The 16,694-nt window shown below is 54.7% G+C and overlaps 7 protein-coding genes across 7 annotated transcripts; 5 read left to right on the top strand and 2 right to left on the bottom strand.

Annotated features, from left to right (window-relative positions):
- Window positions 1-171: 171 nt before the first annotated feature.
- Window positions 172-1,325, bottom strand: ColSpa_04236 (hydroxysteroid dehydrogenase-like protein 2; the record flags this gene model as incomplete). The annotated part of the gene is made up of 4 exons (XM_049270448.1): window positions 172-483; window positions 551-796; window positions 982-1,172; window positions 1,232-1,325. 4 exons carry the CDS (start codon window positions 1,323-1,325, stop codon window positions 172-174), a joined length of 843 nt encoding a protein of 280 aa, XP_049126405.1.
- Window positions 1,326-1,773: 448 nt separating this feature from the next.
- Window positions 1,774-2,669, top strand: ColSpa_04235 (glutathione S-transferase kappa 1; the record flags this gene model as incomplete). The annotated part of the gene is made up of 3 exons (XM_049270447.1): window positions 1,774-1,807; window positions 2,015-2,044; window positions 2,101-2,669. The coding sequence occupies 3 exons, from the start codon at window positions 1,774-1,776 to the stop codon at window positions 2,667-2,669; spliced, it is 633 nt and encodes a 210-aa protein (XP_049126404.1).
- Window positions 2,670-2,799: 130 nt separating this feature from the next.
- Window positions 2,800-3,904, bottom strand: ColSpa_04234 (synaptobrevin 2; the record flags this gene model as incomplete). Its single annotated transcript, XM_049270446.1, has 2 exons — window positions 2,800-3,493; window positions 3,561-3,904. 2 exons carry the CDS (start codon window positions 3,902-3,904, stop codon window positions 2,800-2,802), a joined length of 1,038 nt encoding a protein of 345 aa, XP_049126403.1.
- A 995-nt stretch (window positions 3,905-4,899) lies between these two features.
- ColSpa_04233 (uncharacterized protein) lies at window positions 4,900-5,660 on the top strand (the record flags this gene model as incomplete). The annotated part of the gene is made up of 2 exons (XM_049270445.1): window positions 4,900-5,453; window positions 5,486-5,660. 2 exons carry the CDS (start codon window positions 4,900-4,902, stop codon window positions 5,658-5,660), a joined length of 729 nt encoding a protein of 242 aa, XP_049126402.1.
- A 3,248-nt stretch (window positions 5,661-8,908) lies between these two features.
- On the top strand, window positions 8,909-10,681 carry ColSpa_04232 (putative WD repeat-containing protein; the record flags this gene model as incomplete). The annotated part of the gene is made up of 1 exon (XM_049270444.1): window positions 8,909-10,681. One exon carries the CDS (start codon window positions 8,909-8,911, stop codon window positions 10,679-10,681), a length of 1,773 nt encoding a protein of 590 aa, XP_049126401.1.
- Window positions 10,682-12,703: 2,022 nt separating this feature from the next.
- On the top strand, window positions 12,704-16,123 carry ColSpa_04231 (chromatin structure-remodeling complex subunit snf21; the record flags this gene model as incomplete). Its single annotated transcript, XM_049270443.1, has 1 exon — window positions 12,704-16,123. One exon carries the CDS (start codon window positions 12,704-12,706, stop codon window positions 16,121-16,123), a length of 3,420 nt encoding a protein of 1,139 aa, XP_049126400.1.
- Window positions 16,124-16,143: 20 nt separating this feature from the next.
- On the top strand, window positions 16,144-16,579 carry ColSpa_04230 (putative glucan 1,3-beta-glucosidase D; the record flags this gene model as incomplete). The annotated part of the gene is made up of 2 exons (XM_049270442.1): window positions 16,144-16,287; window positions 16,337-16,579. The coding sequence occupies 2 exons, from the start codon at window positions 16,144-16,146 to the stop codon at window positions 16,577-16,579; spliced, it is 387 nt and encodes a 128-aa protein (XP_049126399.1).
- Between the last annotated feature and the right edge of the window lie 115 nt (window positions 16,580-16,694).

Raw genomic sequence — 16,694 nt, 5'->3', positions numbered from 1 at the left:
AAATTGACCGTGCAAGGCTCATTAATGGCATCAAGAACCGATCAAGGAACAGGACAGCTCGCCAGCATATGTTGCCATTGTCCACATTGAATCAGCTAAGCGAAGCCATCGTGTGTATTGTACAAGGTCAAGTCATATGAATCCCATCAAGCACCTGCGCAGGCGTTGTTTTCACAACTTGGCTTTGGCGCTATCATACCTCTTCCCCTCGTCGTCCTGTTCTTTAACAGTCAGATCCGGCAGCTCTGCCGGCATGATCCTCCGCGGTTGCGATCCTGGGACGAGGACGTATTTCGAAAAGTCCGTGACGCCGGCGTGGTCGCGCAAGAAGTCCTCGTCGAGCACGAGCTCGCCATTGACCGTTTGGGCCGGGGCGTTGAGGATCGCGAGCACGGCGTCGGAGAAGATTGTCGGTTTGCGCAGGTCTTTTGACTCGTCCGAGTTGGCGGCTTGGAATTTCTGCGTGGCGGCGGACTCGATGGCCTGCGTACCGTCAGCTCTTGACTTCACAACGAAAGAGTCGGCGCTTGGCTTTTTGCTTCCAACGTACCACGGCGGGCCAGATACTGGTAATCGCCATCTCGTCCAACTCCTGCCGGACAAAGTCCATCGCCAAACCTTTCGTCAGGACGCTCATGCCGACCTTGCCCATGGCGTAGGCCGCCTTGCCGCGGAAGAAGCGGCTGTAGATGGGCGGGCTAACGACGACGACACGGCCGCGGCGGCGGCGCTTGAGGTGCGGGAGCGCCGCGTGGAGGGTCAAGTAGAGGCCCTCTGGGTTCACGCGCTGCATGAGCTGGAAGCGCTTGGGGGCGTGTCCTCGATCGAGGCCCACCAGATGGCGCCCGAATTATAGACTAGGACGTCGAGACGTCCGTATTTCTGGGGATGGGTGTTAGTGACTTATGAAAACGATGGACCAGGCATGTATTGGAACGGGTAAGAGAGAATATGGGGAAAAGGGGGGGGGGGGTTAGAGACCTCTATGGTCTGCTCGATCAGTCCTGTCACGCTGTCTTGGTTGCGGACGTCTACGGCAACAGGGGCCGCGTCGCCGCCTGCTTCATGGATCTCGCGGGCGACTGTGCTGATTGTCGACTGTTGCGAGTTGGGATTTGGCGGGAACGGGGTGGTTTTGGATGCATCGCTGGTGGTCTTCGCTGCCACGACGACTGAGATAGGTTAATGCCTAAGTTAGGTGGGCTGTGACGCCGAAAATAGTTTTGCATACCCGCATAGCCATTTTTTGCAAGGTCGATGGCAATTTGTCGACCGATACCCCTGGAGGCGCCGACTACGAGAGCTACTTGCTTTGCATCACCCATTGTGTTGACTCAGTGAAAGGGACGTGTACTGCGTGTGTAGTGGCTGGAAGAGAACGGAGTCAAGGCACGTTGGGTCCGTAATTAGAGATGTAGAACTGTTTCTTCAAAATCAGCTTGTGATCTTCTATTGGCTTTATCACGGATCCTTGAGACGCAATCGCAAACATGTCGTCGGGACTCGGCAGAAATGCGTATTAGTGATCGTCCCGCCTAGGTTAGGAGCTACCCCAAGCCAAAGCTGTCCGACCCCAGAATAGTCGATGCCGAGGTTCCCCACGCCATCCACCTCAACTTCAACTCACACACCTCACCGTGCACCACTCAACATATTATAAGACAATTGCGCCATCGAGACGAGCTGCGACCAGGGTCACTCAATCTCATTGCCCGTTATTTGCGTTACTTTGGTACCTCTTCTCCCAGTTCGATTGTCCTGAAAATCGCCAAGATGGGCGGCAAGGTCGATGTTTACATAGATATCGGTAAGTCTTTGTCTATCCCGGGCACAAGTTGTCGCAAGGCTGACTGGCCTATGAATGCAAGCATCTCTATACAGCTATATCGCGTTCTATCACATAATCAAGAATCAAGAGCTCCTCGCAGACCATGGGGTGCAGGTAGAGTTCGTTACCGCATTCCCTTCCTCTTGTGCGTTCACTTGGTAACACTACCCATCAGTATCCACCCAGTTCTACTCGGTGCTATCAACGCCGCTTCCGGTAAGCTACTTGGTTTTTTATACCGGTTTATTGTTCTTTTCTTAATGATTGTCCAGGAAACAAACCTCCATGGACTCTCCCGGCCAAGGCAAAGTACGGCAACTATGACGGCCGCCGAGCCTCCGTCAGGGCAGGCAAACCTGGCATTACCACGCCCGACAACTTCATGGAGCGCAGTATGACTGTCCTCCCCCTCCGCGTCCTACACTTCGTCAAAGCCAACTACCCGGACGCCGTGTACCAGACGACTTGGCACTGGCTTCTCCACTGCTTCTGGGAGCCGCCGAATGACAACCTCACCAAGCCCGATGTCCTGGCGAAGGCGTTGACTGAAGCGCCCAGGCAGTACCCAGGAGACACCAAAGACAGGCTGTTCAGCGAGGCGGACGTCAGGAGGATCTTGGAGGGAGCCGCGACGCAGGAAATCAAGGACTCGGTCAAGACAAAGACGCAGGAGGCGATTGAAAGAGGCGCGTTCGGCGCGCCGTGGTTCTGGGTCGTGAATGAAGAGGGAAAGGGGGTGCCAATCTTTGGGAGCGATAGATTTCACGACATGTACGAGCATCTGGGCGTCCCGTACCAGGATATCGCTATTCTCCCACCAAGGAAAGACGCGAAGCTATAGTTGACCCAATACGAGTAGTTTTGTTTTGTTAGTATCTGGATGGGGGGTATCTCTTATAATCATAGAACAAACGCCGAACCATGCCCATGAAACCCTGTGAACGTAGGACGAAATTGGACCGGCCCCCGTCTTAGAGCACGCGGCCAGCCAACCTTGCGCGCCGGGCCTCCTCCTCCCTCTTGGCCTCGCTGCGCGCCAAAAAGTCCTGCCTCTCGGCGTACGACCCCTTGGCTCTGCCCGCGAGCTCGAGCTCGTCCTTGAGCCCCTCCTTGTCGACGAACCCGGCCCAGTCCATCTTGCTCTTTTCGACCGTGTTGAGCTTCTTGGCCTGCGCCTCCTTCTCGCGCGCCTTGATCCGCACCGTCATGCCGAGGTTCAGGTCGGACCGCTGGTTGACGACCTCGATGATAGGCTCAAACACCGAGCGGAACGCCTTCTTGAGGACGCGCTTGGGTTCCTCGTTCTCGGCGCCCGCGACAGCGGCGGCGTCGGGGGGTGCGTCTTTGCCAAGGGAGGCGAGGTATAGCTTTGCCTCAGCCGACGAGCGCGCTACGAGTTTCTCTTCCGTGTGGACCTTGCCGGCGAAGTTGTAGGTTCGTTTGATGCGTATCATCTCCGAGGGGTCGCCTCCCTGGGCCTCGTCTGGCTTTGGGGCGTCGACTTCGGCACCGGTCTGTTTCGATACTAGAGGAGCGGCCTCTTCTGCGGTCTTCTCCTCGGTGGTCGGCGGTGTCGCCGTTTGGCCCGCGAGCATTTGTGCCCAGATGGCGTCGACGTCGACCGTCACCGGGCCGGACGCGGCCGCAGTCTTGCGTTCCTCCTTTCTGCGGCCCTTCCGTTAGTAAAATCGCTCCAGTCTGCAAAAAGCTGGGACGATGGGTGCCGACTTACTCTGCAGCGCGCATGCTCCGCGTCTTGACCAGCCCTCCTTCGCCTCCCTCGTCCTCCTCGTCCGGGGCGGCATCTGCATCCTTGGCCTTCCTGCGCTTCTTCTTCTTCGCCTTCTTTATCAGCGCCTCATCGCCCGAGTTTTCAAAGCCCGCATCTTCAGCTTCATTGCCGTCAGCATCGCGCTTGCGTTTGGTGGTCTTGGTCTTCGTTGCGGCGTCTTCGCCGTCGGCTTCGGAGTCGGACGCCTCGGAGCCGCCATCGGCTGCGACAGCGTTCTCGGGCGCGAAGTCGGAGTCCTGGGAGGACTCGTACTCTTCGTCGTCTACTATTGGATCGGGCGGCATTTTGGTGGTGTCTTGAATAGAGAGTATGACGGTTCTGCAAGGAGGGTGCAAAAGCGCGTGCAGAACTTCGAATGAAAGTTCGGTCGGCTGCTATCGGTACAGTGTTGACCGAGCGGGCTCGGTGAGACTCGGTACATAGCCAATCACAGCCCAAGAGCTCTTGTAGGTCTGCGCTGCCATTGATCCGTCTTCCCAGTCCATCGGTTTTACGAAATACAATAACCCGAATTCCATTCGCCTTTATCCGGTTGAGGGCATCATATAGTTTGCGGTCTTGGGTGGGGGATCGACACAGGATCCATCGTGTGTCTATTTAGCCGGTATCATAAGCTCTAGTCTGGCGCCCTGCAAGCCTAGACGGCATCTCTTCCCAGCCAGGTCCGGCCCCCATGTCTTATACATTATCTCCTATGGAGGAGAATTGAGGCTTAGCTATACCGAATCGTAAGTTCTCATGGAGAAACCCCCAAACTCGTTGACGTTTGCCCAATAGGATGATTTTCGTTCCCCGCACAAGCTGGACATCCCGCTGCCGTTAGTTCCAGGTTCCCCGACGCATCTGCCTTTCCGTTGGGGGTCTATATAATGACCTTTCATCTCGAAGCAAAATGTCCCGAAATGCAAGCCACCCAAGTTAGCTATCTCCCTCTCTACTGAGTTATTCGGTTTGGGTTTGGTTTTCTACCTTGTAATTTTAATTATCTTCTTTCCACAATTCGCCCGGTCTTCCGCTTGCTCAACGTGGACTGCTACCTCCGCCAGTGTCACCCACATACATCTGTTGGTTTGGGTACATTATTCCCTAACCATTCGCGGATATGTCTTCCCCAGCCGAACCACTTACCGAGTCTCAAAAAGAACACTTCAGACAGCATGGCTGGATAAAGCTGAGCAACTGCTTTACAAAGGAACAGGCAGACTGGGTCACCAAAGACGTTTGGACACGCTTGGGCATGGATCCCAACGACAAGTCGACCTGGCAACCCCGAACAAACATGCCCCACCATCGCACGTTTGACGCTTCCGAGTACGCACCAAAGGCCTGGGCAGCTATCTGCGAGCTCTGCGGTGGAGAGGACCGCGTGGCGCCAGAGTCGAAGGAGTGGAAGGACTCGCTCATCGTTAACCTCGGAAGCGAGGAGTTCGAGGGTCGAGAGGTCGACCCCAGGGAGCTGGAAATCTGGCACGTAGACGGAGACTTCTTCGTTCACTACCTTGACTCCGCGGAACAGGGATTGCTGGTGATACCGTTGTTCACAGATATCGTCCCTGGCGGCGGCGGAACGTTCATCTGCCCCGAGGCGATCCCTAAGGTTGCGAAGCACCTTCATGACCACCCAGAGGGCGTCTCCCCGCGGATGGTACCGAGAGGCGATCCGGATTTCACAAAGGAGAAGAACCTCAATTGGTACAACTCGCTCGCCCGTAATTGCAGCGAGTTCGTTGAAGCCCATGGAAAGGTTGGCGACGTCTACCTGCTGCATCCCCTGATGCTACACAGCATCTCGTGGAATCCCCTCAGGCGGTTAAGAATCATTACCAACCCCCGGTCTCTCTCAACCAGCCCCATGTCTTCAATAGACCAGACGGCGCTTATAGTCTTGTCGAGCAGGCTACCTTGAGGGCCTTGGGCGCAGAGTCGCTGCCCGAGTGGAAGATTACGGCCGCTCGGGAGCGGGTCATTCCCGAGAGGCTTAAGGTGCAGGAGCGGATGAAGCAGGAGGAGATTAAGCGACTTGCAGCTGTTGCTTCTTAAATTTATGCAGAATGGGCACATTGGCAACGAGGGTACAAGGGAGTCAGTAGCACCTGATGGGAGAGTTGCGGCATTGCGCCGGGATACATGTTAATAGGAATAGTATATGAGCTTTCATGATGTTGAAGACACTAGAATGTGACTGAGACCGACACCGAAGCCGAACACGGCCGACGTCGCCCTGCTCCGGGATCAGACCATATACAAACTCTAATCCCCAACGGCTGTCTAAGCGTCAATGTACCGGTTTTCCACCAGTGCGCATTATCAGAAGCAAATTGCCATGATGCACCTATCTAGCAGGATATCCCTGAGAATAGCCCCGCCATGCACATGCTCAGCAGCGAGCAAACTTCCACCTAACCAGAGGCTGATGGGCGATTGAGCCATATGCCAGTCTATATGGTGTCACTGTGTAACCTCCCTTGCACTCGAGAGTAGCAACCATTTCACTGGCATGCTGCATGGATGAACCCCTCTGTACAATAACACTGGCTACCGTTATCACATGTGGAAGCTTAAGGACCCCCCCTCTCTTCGCAGCAGGGAGGTGGAACCGAGATATTGTTTTTTCCGGGCTGCAGGAATGCTAGGCCAGTGTCGGATTCATCTCATGGAGCCGCAACCTATCCAACAAGCCGCGAACTGATAATGATGCGGCCGGGTGAGGTTTCCACGAAATACAGAGCACGATGAGGGAGAAATTGCGTGAGCATGCCGTCCTGCCCCTCTCTCTGACTGTCCGAGGACGGCGGGCATGGAGCAACCGGACGTGATATTCCAGACTTAAATGTCTGTCCGTGTCTTCGTTGGAAATCGGTAACACTCGTTGTACCGGAATTTCGTTACATATGCCTTGACGTGTGGGAAAGAACCTGGGCTCTGGAGGTCTAACAGCTTCTTGAGTTCTGATACGAGCTTCTTCAAGAGATCCAGGGGCTGGTACATCACACAGACGTTGGACTTAGAGCCGTCTATCAACTGCAACTGCAATATATAGTTAGAGTTATTTGCAAGGTTAGTGAGTTCCCTCTAACATGAGATCTCGGCTTCACTCCATCGAATATCCAAATGTTTTGGGCGCCGAACGAAAGTGGAAGGCATCTTGCTAGGAAAACCAGCTGTCTGCTATGCAACCTCTTATGATACGTCTCATTGATACCGTGTCAAGGGGCTCACGTTGTTCATTGGCAACCGCCATTCCTGAACACTGCGCCGTTCCTCTCACTATCACGAGATAAAAACACCCAGAGCAGGTGCGTTCGCCCTACATGAATATGTTCCTACAAGGCTAGTCGATTGTGGATGAATATGTTCGTATTAGCCAGAACTGAGCCGTTTATACAGTCAAGTACAAGAGAAGAGGCATATTGGCCCCGGTCAATAGTATTGAGTACTTCCGTGTGCCTCCCCGATGGCTCTTCGTCAAGATTACCGACGAGAATGGCAACTATGGCTGGGGTGAGGCTACCCTCGAGGGCCACACTCAGGCAGTCGAGGGATGTCTCGAGTTCTACAAAAGCCAATTCACTGGTATGGATCCCGAGTAAGTCAAAACTCTTATTTCTATTCCAGTTGGCTAGTCACATTAACTCGTATGTCTTGGAGTGAGATCGAGAACATCTGGCAGACGGCTTGGCGCAAGAATTTCTACCGTGGAGGTGCCGTCTTCATTAGTGCCCTGTCTGGCATCGACATTGCTCTATGGGACCTCAAGGGTAAGCGCAGTCAAAGGGGAGTTGGCTTTTTACTAAGATACGAATAGGACGCAAGTTGGGCGTTCCCATCTACGAGCTTCTCGGTGGAAAAGTCCGAGACAAGATCAAGGCCTACGCTTGGATCGGCGGTGACCGTCCTGTCGATGTGGCTCTACAAGCGTAAACTACACTTCTAAATCCATCGTTTGCTCGATGCCAATGCTGACCTCCTCTAAGGAAGCAGCGCCTCGATGCTGGCTTCACCTGCGTCAAGATGAACGCCACCGCCGACCTTGGCTGGCTTGACTCTCCGTCTGCTCTGCAGACTTCCGTAGAAAGACTCGAGACTGTCAAGAAGATGGGCCTAGATGTCGGCGTCGACTACCACGGCCGCGTCCACAAAGCCATGGCGGGTCAGCTTGCCAAGCTCATGGAGCCTCACCAGCTCTACTTCATCGAAGAACCTCTCCTATCGGAGAACATAGGCGGCATCAAGGCTTTGTCGCAGAAGACGACCATCCCCATCGCTCTAGGCGAGCGTCTGTACCACCGCTGGGATATTCGCCCCTTCCTAGAGGCCCAGTGCATTGACATTCTCCAGCCTGACATTTCTCATGTAGGAGGCGTCTCGGAGATACGTCGCATCGCTGCCACGTGCGAGACCTACGATGTCTCGGTCGCGCCTCACTGTCCTCTGGGCCCCATCTCTCTGGCGGCCAGTGTCCAGGTCGACACCGCCATGCCTAATTTTTGCATCCAGGAGATGAGCCTGGGCATCCACTACAATGCTATGATCGGCAACGAGGATCTCACAAGTTACATCACTAATCCTGAGATCTGGAGCCCCATCGACGGCTACATCGATATCCTCAAGGGCCCAGGTCTGGGTATCGAGGTTGACGAGGAGAAGGTGCGTGAGTTGTCAAGGAACTGCGAGATCTGGGTTACGCCCGGCTTTAACGGCCCAGGCGATGAGATTCGCGAGTGGTGAGTTTGGAGTTGAAGAGTACGTATGGCTGCAACTCTTTGCAATTCCAGTATCGAGATGAAGAGTTTCGGCAATTCAGGGGATGCTAAGGCACAGTACTCCATAGAGAGGTGGATCGAGATGACCCCTTTCATTCGAATGCACAGCATTTGCCTTACAGTCCGCGGTGCGTTGACCAGTGACACAAATAACTCCTATAATGCTGTCTTTGGAATTAAATTGAGTGTTGCGTGCACTTCTCCATGTATGTACGCGGCCACTGTAGTGGTATCGACCAGATTGCGGAAGTTCTGATGGTGTCTCGTCTTACCGTGTTGACCTGTCGTGAGGTTGAACGTGAACCATTGGGCGCTATGACCACCACCTTCGCCAACGTAGCGCTAAGTTTCGGTTAGGCATGCAGGACCCTTGCCATAGCGCTCCTACCTGACATCACCCCCATCTCCAGTCACTCCAGTACCTGAGTAGATCTTAGGGACCCTATGTACCCGAATTATCCTTTTCCCAGTTTTCCCTCCTGACACACCTCTTCCCCTCCTTCTACAATCGAGGACACCACTACGATGAGCAGCGACGGCGAGGATTTCGTGATCGAAGGCCCCGAGCTGGCCGAGGACGACCCCATGCGCGCATTCCTCCCAGCTTCATTTGGGAAAAAGTCAAAGGAAGCCAATATCGCAGCTCAGATCGACCGGAGCCGAAGAGTGGCGGAGAAGCCCTTGGCAGGAACGCCCCACGAGGCATCCGCAGCAGGTCCGCCATCAGCTGTTCAGAAAGAGGAGAAGTCCGACTCAGACAATGACAGTGATAGCGATGACTCCGACTCGGACGACTCTGAAGATGGCGACGACTACCCAGTTTCGCATGAACTGGTTTTGAAAACGCACGAAAGAGCCGTGACAACGGTCACACTGGACCCGGCTGGAGGACGACTCGTGTCGGCGTCGCTTGACTGCAAAATCAACCTGCACGACTTCGCGTCCATGACACCGAGCACTCTCCGAGCCTTTCGAAGCGTCGACCCATGGGAAGCGAAGTCCTCCGCGACGAACGCCGAGTCGCACCCAATCCACCATGTCGAGTTCAACCCCCTCTCCGGGAGCGTCTTCCTTTGCGTTTCCGCCCACCCGCAGGCCAAGATTATGTCGAGGGATGGCGACATTGTGACCGAGTTCGTCAAAGGCGACATGTACTTGAGGGACATGAACAATACCAAGGGTCACATTTCGGAAGTTACGACGGGAACTTGGCACCCCAATGACAGGAACCTCTGCGTCACTGCCGGAACCGATAGCACTCTCCGAATCTGGGACATCAACAACAAACGCAGCCAGAGGGACGTGATTGTCTTCAAGTCAAAAGCAGCAGGGTCTGCGGGTCGAACAAGGATGACTGCGGTCGCATGGGGTGCGCCGGCGCAAGGCGGCAACAACGTGCTTGTTGCCGCCGCGCTGGACGGCTCACTGGTTATGTACAGCGGCAACAGCCCATTCTCAAGGCCCACGGCTGAGATTCGAGACGCCCACAAACCGGATACCTGGACTGGAGGCGTCGATATCTCTTCCGACGGACGGATGGTCGTAACGCGAGGAGGCGATAACACGATCAAGCTGTGGGATACACGAAAGTTCAAGACGCCTCTTGTCACGGTGGACCATGCGTCAACGTCGGATCATTTCCCGATGAGCAACATCAGATACTCGCCAAACTCGACCAGCATCCTGACGGGCTCTGCAACAGGCGATCTGCACATTTTGAATCCTGGAAACCTGCGCCCCGAACATGTTACGCCAATCACTCCAGGCGCGCCTCTAATCACCGTCAACTGGCATCCCAAAATCAACCAGATTGTCACGGGTTCAGCAAATGGCGAGACGCACGTGCTATACAACCCGACCATGTCCACTCGAGGCGCCGTCGAGGTTATGTCGCGGGCGCCGAAGAAGCGGCACATTGACGACGACCCCTCTCGAACGACGGACATGTCGGTTGGCATCTCGGGAGATTCCATTGTTACACCGGGCAGCGTAATGGCTGGCAGGAGGAATGCGGGAGTGACGGCGTCTGGCAAGTCAAAAGACCCCAGAAGACCGGCTGTCCTGGAGCAAACGCCATTTATGAGGAATCAGCCCGACGAAAAGCATATCGCTGAGAACATTCCCCTGGCAAAGATGCTCCACGAAGACCCTAGGGAAGCACTACTCAAATATGCCGACGCTGCGCAGAAAGATCCAATGTTCACTGCTGCGTGGCAGAAAACGCAGCCAGTAACCCAGTACGCGGATGTGAGCGACAACGAGGAGGAAGGTCCGGACAAGAAGAAGGTGAAGAGGTGAGAAATGGGTGCTGATATTGCGCCTCGGTAACAACTCGTGGTATTTCGTGGGGGAGGCGCATGGTGGGAGGGAGCATGCGTCTAAATTTGGAGGAGGGAAGAGCAAACAGTGGCTGGATTGGGCTTATTGGAGCAGGGCGAGCTAACCGACGGGGTCAGCAGCAGGACATTGGAGAGATGGAGGGAATTGAGGCGACAAGCGTTCTTTTGCGACTTGCGTTTCCAAGGGATCTCTCCACTTGTTCATCTTTCATCAGATTAGCTTCGCTGGGAGCAGCCGTCAAACGCAGGGCGGCACGCAGCCACTTGCAGGAGTGTGGACATTCCCGCCACGGCCAACTCATCCGGCCAGGCCCGGGGTGCTCAGCCAACGAGCGACTGGAGGCCACGACGGGAGACTGACGCGCCTCCGATCCGCTGGCTGCTCGGAACCTTTTTTTTCTCACCCTACTGAAAATGCCAGACGACAGATGCCAAGCGGCGTGGATCTGCCATTCCTTGGTGGTGGCCGATAAGGTACCCGACCCGCCAGGCCACACGCTTGACACCCGTACCTAGACGGTTTGAGGCGCAAGGTGCGTGGCCCGGCTAGTATCCGAAGTCAGTCAGCCAGTCGTCCGCCAGTTGCCCGTGCCTGTCTACCATGATTCGGGGGGCAGCCTGGCCCAAGCGCCCTCGCTTGTACATAATCAGCTTAGCGCTTCGTGCCTCAGGCACCCATTATCTTCCTATGCTGAGAATTACGGGGACCGCAGTTTCACAGACTGACCGCACCAACCATCGATGAATCTTGTCGTTGTCCTCACCTCTCCATCTCAACCGGCACCGCGCGCATCGAAAAATCGCCAAACCCCCTCTACAGGCATCGACACCCATCTCGAAAAGTGTCCAGCAACCTTTTCAACGCGATTTTCTCGCGCATCCCGCTCGAGGCAACGCCTTGACGCCGCGCCTTTTCCCTCCCCAGATTCCCATTCTTCGCCTCGCGTCCGGTTCACCTTCCACCCATTTTTTCCCCCACGCCTCGCGGCACCGCATTCGCATCCCCCATCTCGCATCCATCTCTGCCGCCGAACTCCATCCTTCCATCTCGGTGAACCTCATCCCACGCGACCGACGTGTTTCCATTCCGGACCACGCCATCGCGCTTGCCGCCCCCGGACCACGTCGCCGTCCCCGAGCCTTCTGTTACGACAGCGACGCGCCGCATTTTATCGCCTACTGCCACTATTAGCCTTCTAGTCTCTCATTTCGCGACGAGCCTGGCGCGACCAACCTTGAACACGGCTCCACTTGTCAACACTGACGACGCCCTTCGCATGATAATGCGCGCGAGATAGTCGTTGCATCTCTAGAGATACACGCAGTCAATAGATTCGCAGTTATACACTGCCCATCATGGCTTCCGTTCAGGCAGCCCCTGCCGTCCAGCTCCCTGGCGCCGGCATGGCGGCCACCACCCCTCAACAGGCTCAAGAGATATTCAACGTAAGACCTTTCTGCACATGGCTGTCCATCCTTTCTCCACCCCGTTGATCTCTACCGACCCTTTTTATGATGAATGGATGATGCTAACGCCGCCCAGAAATTTAAGCAGATGAGAGAAAGCGGCGTCCCTAGCACCGATCCCGAATACATCAAGGCCGAGCAGTTTGTTCTGTCCTTTCAGCAACAAGCGCGTCTGCGACAGAAGCAACAGGCGTTCCTCCAACATCAGCAGCAACAGCAACAAATGCAGCAGCAGCGACAGATGCAGGGTGGACCTAACGGCGCCGTCAATGGCGCGCATCCTGCCCAGCAGCAGCCTCAATCCACTCAACCTCCCGCGTCTAGTGCGCTCGGCGGCTCTGCGCTTCCTGTAGCAAGCTCAAATAACCCCGTCGCCGCCGCTGGCTCGCCTTCCACAGCCACCCCGTCCAGCGGTCCTGGCGCTGGTCAATTCAACCCTCAACAACTCAGTCTGCTTCGCCAACAGATTCATGCATTCAAATTGTTGACAAAGAATGCTGGCGTCCCCTTGCAGATGCAGCAGGCGATCTTCGCCCAACGCGAGCGAAGGAAAGCCATTGCCGCCGAGGCAGCCGCGCTGGCAGCTTCTTCGACACCAGCACCTGCTTCTCAAGACTCCGCACAGCCTGGTCCGAACGGGACTGAACCCAAGTCTGAACCCCCCGAGGTTCAGGGGCCGACATTCAAGGCTGTCAAGACTCCTTACGATGATCCCAACCTGATCCGCAAGTCGATCAGCCATTTTGATCACACCCAGCGCAAGAACCGCAAGCTCATTCCCGGACTTTTCCCTACCGGTGTGGATTTCGACCAGCTGCGTTACGAGAGGGAAGTGATTGTGTTCAACCGGATGCGCGATCGTTATGCCGAGCTAAGAAACACTCCGGCAAACATCGCTCACTGGGACACCACCAAGGACGATGCCGAGCTGGACGACAGTGCCAAGGTGAAGGCCATCATTGAGATGAAGAGCCTCGGCTTGTATGCTAAGCAGAGGGCACTGCGCGACAAGATTGGTCGCTCGATGATGTTTTACGACAACCTTGCTATGACCACCAACCGTTCTAGCTACCGCCGCACAAAGAAGATGACGGTTCGTGAGGCCAGAATCACCGAGAAGCTTGAGAAGCAACAACGCGACATCCGGGAGAACCGCGAGAAGAAGAGACACACAGACTTCCTCGCTGCCATTACTCAGCATAGAAACGAGATCCAGCAAACCGCCTCAAGCCAGCGCAACAAGTCGACCAAGCTTAACAAGCTCATGTTTGCCCAGCACTACAATATTGAGAAGGAAGAGCAGAAGAGAATCGAGCGTACTGCCAAGCAGCGTCTGCAGGCTCTTAAGGCTAACGACGAAGAGGCGTATCTCAAGCTGCTCGACGAAGCCAAGGATACCCGTATTACTCACCTGCTCAGACAGACCGATGGATTCTTGCGCCAACTCGCCGCCTCTGTCAAGTCCCAGCAAAGGAAAGCGCTTGCGGAGCAAACTGGCGAGGAGCAGATGCCAGAGGAAGAGGAAGAGAGCGAGCCAGAAGACGACGATGGCGACACCAGTGGAAAGAAGATCGACTACTATGCCGTTGCCCACAAGATCAAGGAAGAGGTCACCGAGCAGGCCAACATTCTCGTTGGTGGCAAGCTCAAGGAGTACCAAGTCAAGGGTCTGCAATGGATGATCTCATTATACAACAACAATCTCAATGGTATTCTTGCCGACGAAATGGGTCTCGGCAAGACCATTCAAACCATCAGTTTGGTTACCTACCTCATCGAGCGCAAGAAGCAAGACGGACCGTATCTGGTCATCGTACCTCTCAGTACTTTGACCAACTGGACCCTCGAATTCGAGAAGTGGGCCCCGTCTGTTAGCAAGATCGTCTACAAGGGACCTCCCCTTGCCAGAAAGCAACAGCAGGACAAGATCCGTCAAGGACGCTTCCAAGTATTGCTCACGACATACGAGTACATCATCAAGGACCGACCAGTTCTCAGCAAGATCAAGTGGTTCCACATGATTATCGACGAAGGTCACCGCATGAAGAACCAGAACTCGAAGTTGACATCTACCATCCAGCAATACTACCACACCCGATTCCGCCTGATTTTGACTGGTACCCCACTGCAGAATAACCTTACTGAACTGTGGGCCATGCTCAACTTCACCCTTCCCACCATTTTCAAGTCTGCAAAGACTTTCGATGAATGGTTCAATACGCCTTTTGCCAACACTGGTGGACAGGACAAGATGGACCTTACGGAAGAAGAGCAGATTCTTGTCATTCGTCGTTTGCACAAGGTGTTGCGTCCTTTCCTTCTCCGTCGTCTGAAGAAGGATGTCGAAAAGGACCTTCCGGACAAGACTGAGAAGGTCATCAAGTGCAAATTCTCAGCCCTGCAAAGCAAGCTGTACAAGCAGATGGTCACGCACAACAAGATTCTTGTCAGCGACGGACAAGGCGGCAAGGCCGGTGCTCGTGGTCTGAGCAACATGATTATGCAGCTTCGCAAGCTCTGTAATCATCCTTTCGTTTTCGACGAAGTCGAGAATACCATGAACCCCATGAGCATCAGCAATGACTTGCTCTGGAGAACAGCCGGCAAGTTCGAGCTTCTGGACCGAGTTCTGCCCAAGTACAAGGCAACGGGCCATCGCGTCCTCATGTTCTTCCAGATGACGGCCATCATGGATATCATGGAAGACTATCTCAGATATCGCAACATGAAGTATCTCCGTCTGGATGGTACGACCAAGTCGGACGAGCGTTCCGATCTGTTGCGCGAGTTTAACGCTCCGAACTCTGATTACTTCATGTTCTTGCTTTCGACCCGTGCTGGTGGTTTGGGTCTGAATTTGCAGACTGCTGACACAGTCATCATCTACGACTCCGATTGGAACCCTCATCAAGATTTGCAAGCTCAAGATCGTGCCCATCGTATCGGACAGAAGAACGAGGTTCGCATTCTGCGTCTCATTAGTTCTAACTCGGTCGAAGAGAAAATTTTGGAGAGAGCCAGATTCAAGCTCGACATGGACGGCAAGGTCATTCAAGCCGGTCGTTTCGATAACAAGTCTACGGAAACGGATCGTGACGCCATGCTGAGAACCCTCCTGGAAAGTGCCGACCTTGCCGAGACGGGAGAGCAGGACGAAATGGACGATGAAGAATTGAACCTGCTCCTCGCCCGTAGTGACGACGAGGTCACTGTCTTCCAGAAGCTTGACGAAGAGCGCAGGAAGGACCCGATTTATGGCGAGCCAGCTGGCGCGAAGGCCAAGCCTCGTCTTTTGGGAGAAGACGAACTTCCCGAGATCTACCTCGGTGATGGCAACCCAGTGGAAGAAGAGGTGGAGACGAGTCTTGGACGTGGAGCCCGTGAGCGAACCAAGGTCCGCTACGATGACGGCCTCACGGAAGAGCAATGGCTCATGGCTGTTGATGACGATGATGACTCTCCTGAGGCTGCAGCAGCACGCAAGCAAGCCCGTAAGGACAAGAGGGAGAACAACCGACTCAAGAGAACAGCCATCATGAATGCTGCGGAGGCTTCCCCTTCGGCAAGTCGCGCAAGCACTGAGGAAGTGGAAACCCCCAAGAAAAGAGGTCGCAAGCCTGGCAGTAAGAACCAAGAGAAGCGCAAGGCAGATGATGGCGATGATGAGCCACCGGCCAAGAAGCGTCGCGGACCTCAAGGCAGACCTAAGGCGGTTTCTGTCTCTGCAGGATCTGAGGCGCCACGAGTCTCGGCCCAGCAGCGCCATTCCCTCCAGACAAGCGCGCGTGCTTTGTTTGACGGACTCATGAACCTCGAGGTCGACGATCCCGAGCCCCCCGAGGAGGACGATGACGAGTCAGTGGCAGGCAAGCGGATCATCATTGGTCCCTTCCTTGCCCTTCCCCCAAGCGCGACTACGCCGACTACTACCTGATCATTCAAAACCCCATCTCGATGAAGCAGATCGAGCAAAAGATCAAGAAGCAGCAATACTATAGCCTTGGTGACATGCGCAAGGATGTCGATCTTATGTTCAGCAACTGTCAAACGTACAACGAAGAGGCATCGCTTCTGTACCAGGATTCCCTCACCCTTCAGGTTAGTTCAATCGCATGTACTCCTGATCAAGATTCTAACATGACGGCAGAAATACTTCCACGAGGAGTTGCAGAAGGAGCTTAAGAAGCACCCGGAGTTGCAAGAGCTCGAGGGCGGCGACGGTGCCAAAGAGACTTCTGTGGCACCCAGTGCAAGTGCGAGCGTCGGAACGCCCCAACCCGTAACATCTGCCACGAGAATCAAGTTGATCTCTTCGACTTCCAACGGCGCCAAAGAAGCGAATGGAGGAAGCAACGGGGGAAGCAACGGTGCTCAGAGCGACCAGGAGTAGCCGGACTAAGCTCAATGGTTTCGATGTTTCAGTGATCACATTTGACGTTTAATGACGTTTGAGTGGTTTTTCATTTCTTCGGGGTTTGATGCCAAAACAAAAAATAACGGCGATG

This window comes from Colletotrichum spaethianum, assembly GCF_022836535.1.
Source record: "Colletotrichum spaethianum MAFF 239500 DNA, contig08, whole genome shotgun sequence".
Lineage (NCBI taxonomy): Eukaryota > Fungi > Ascomycota > Sordariomycetes > Glomerellales > Glomerellaceae > Colletotrichum > Colletotrichum spaethianum.
This window is presented reverse-complemented; position numbering and strand designations above follow the sequence as displayed.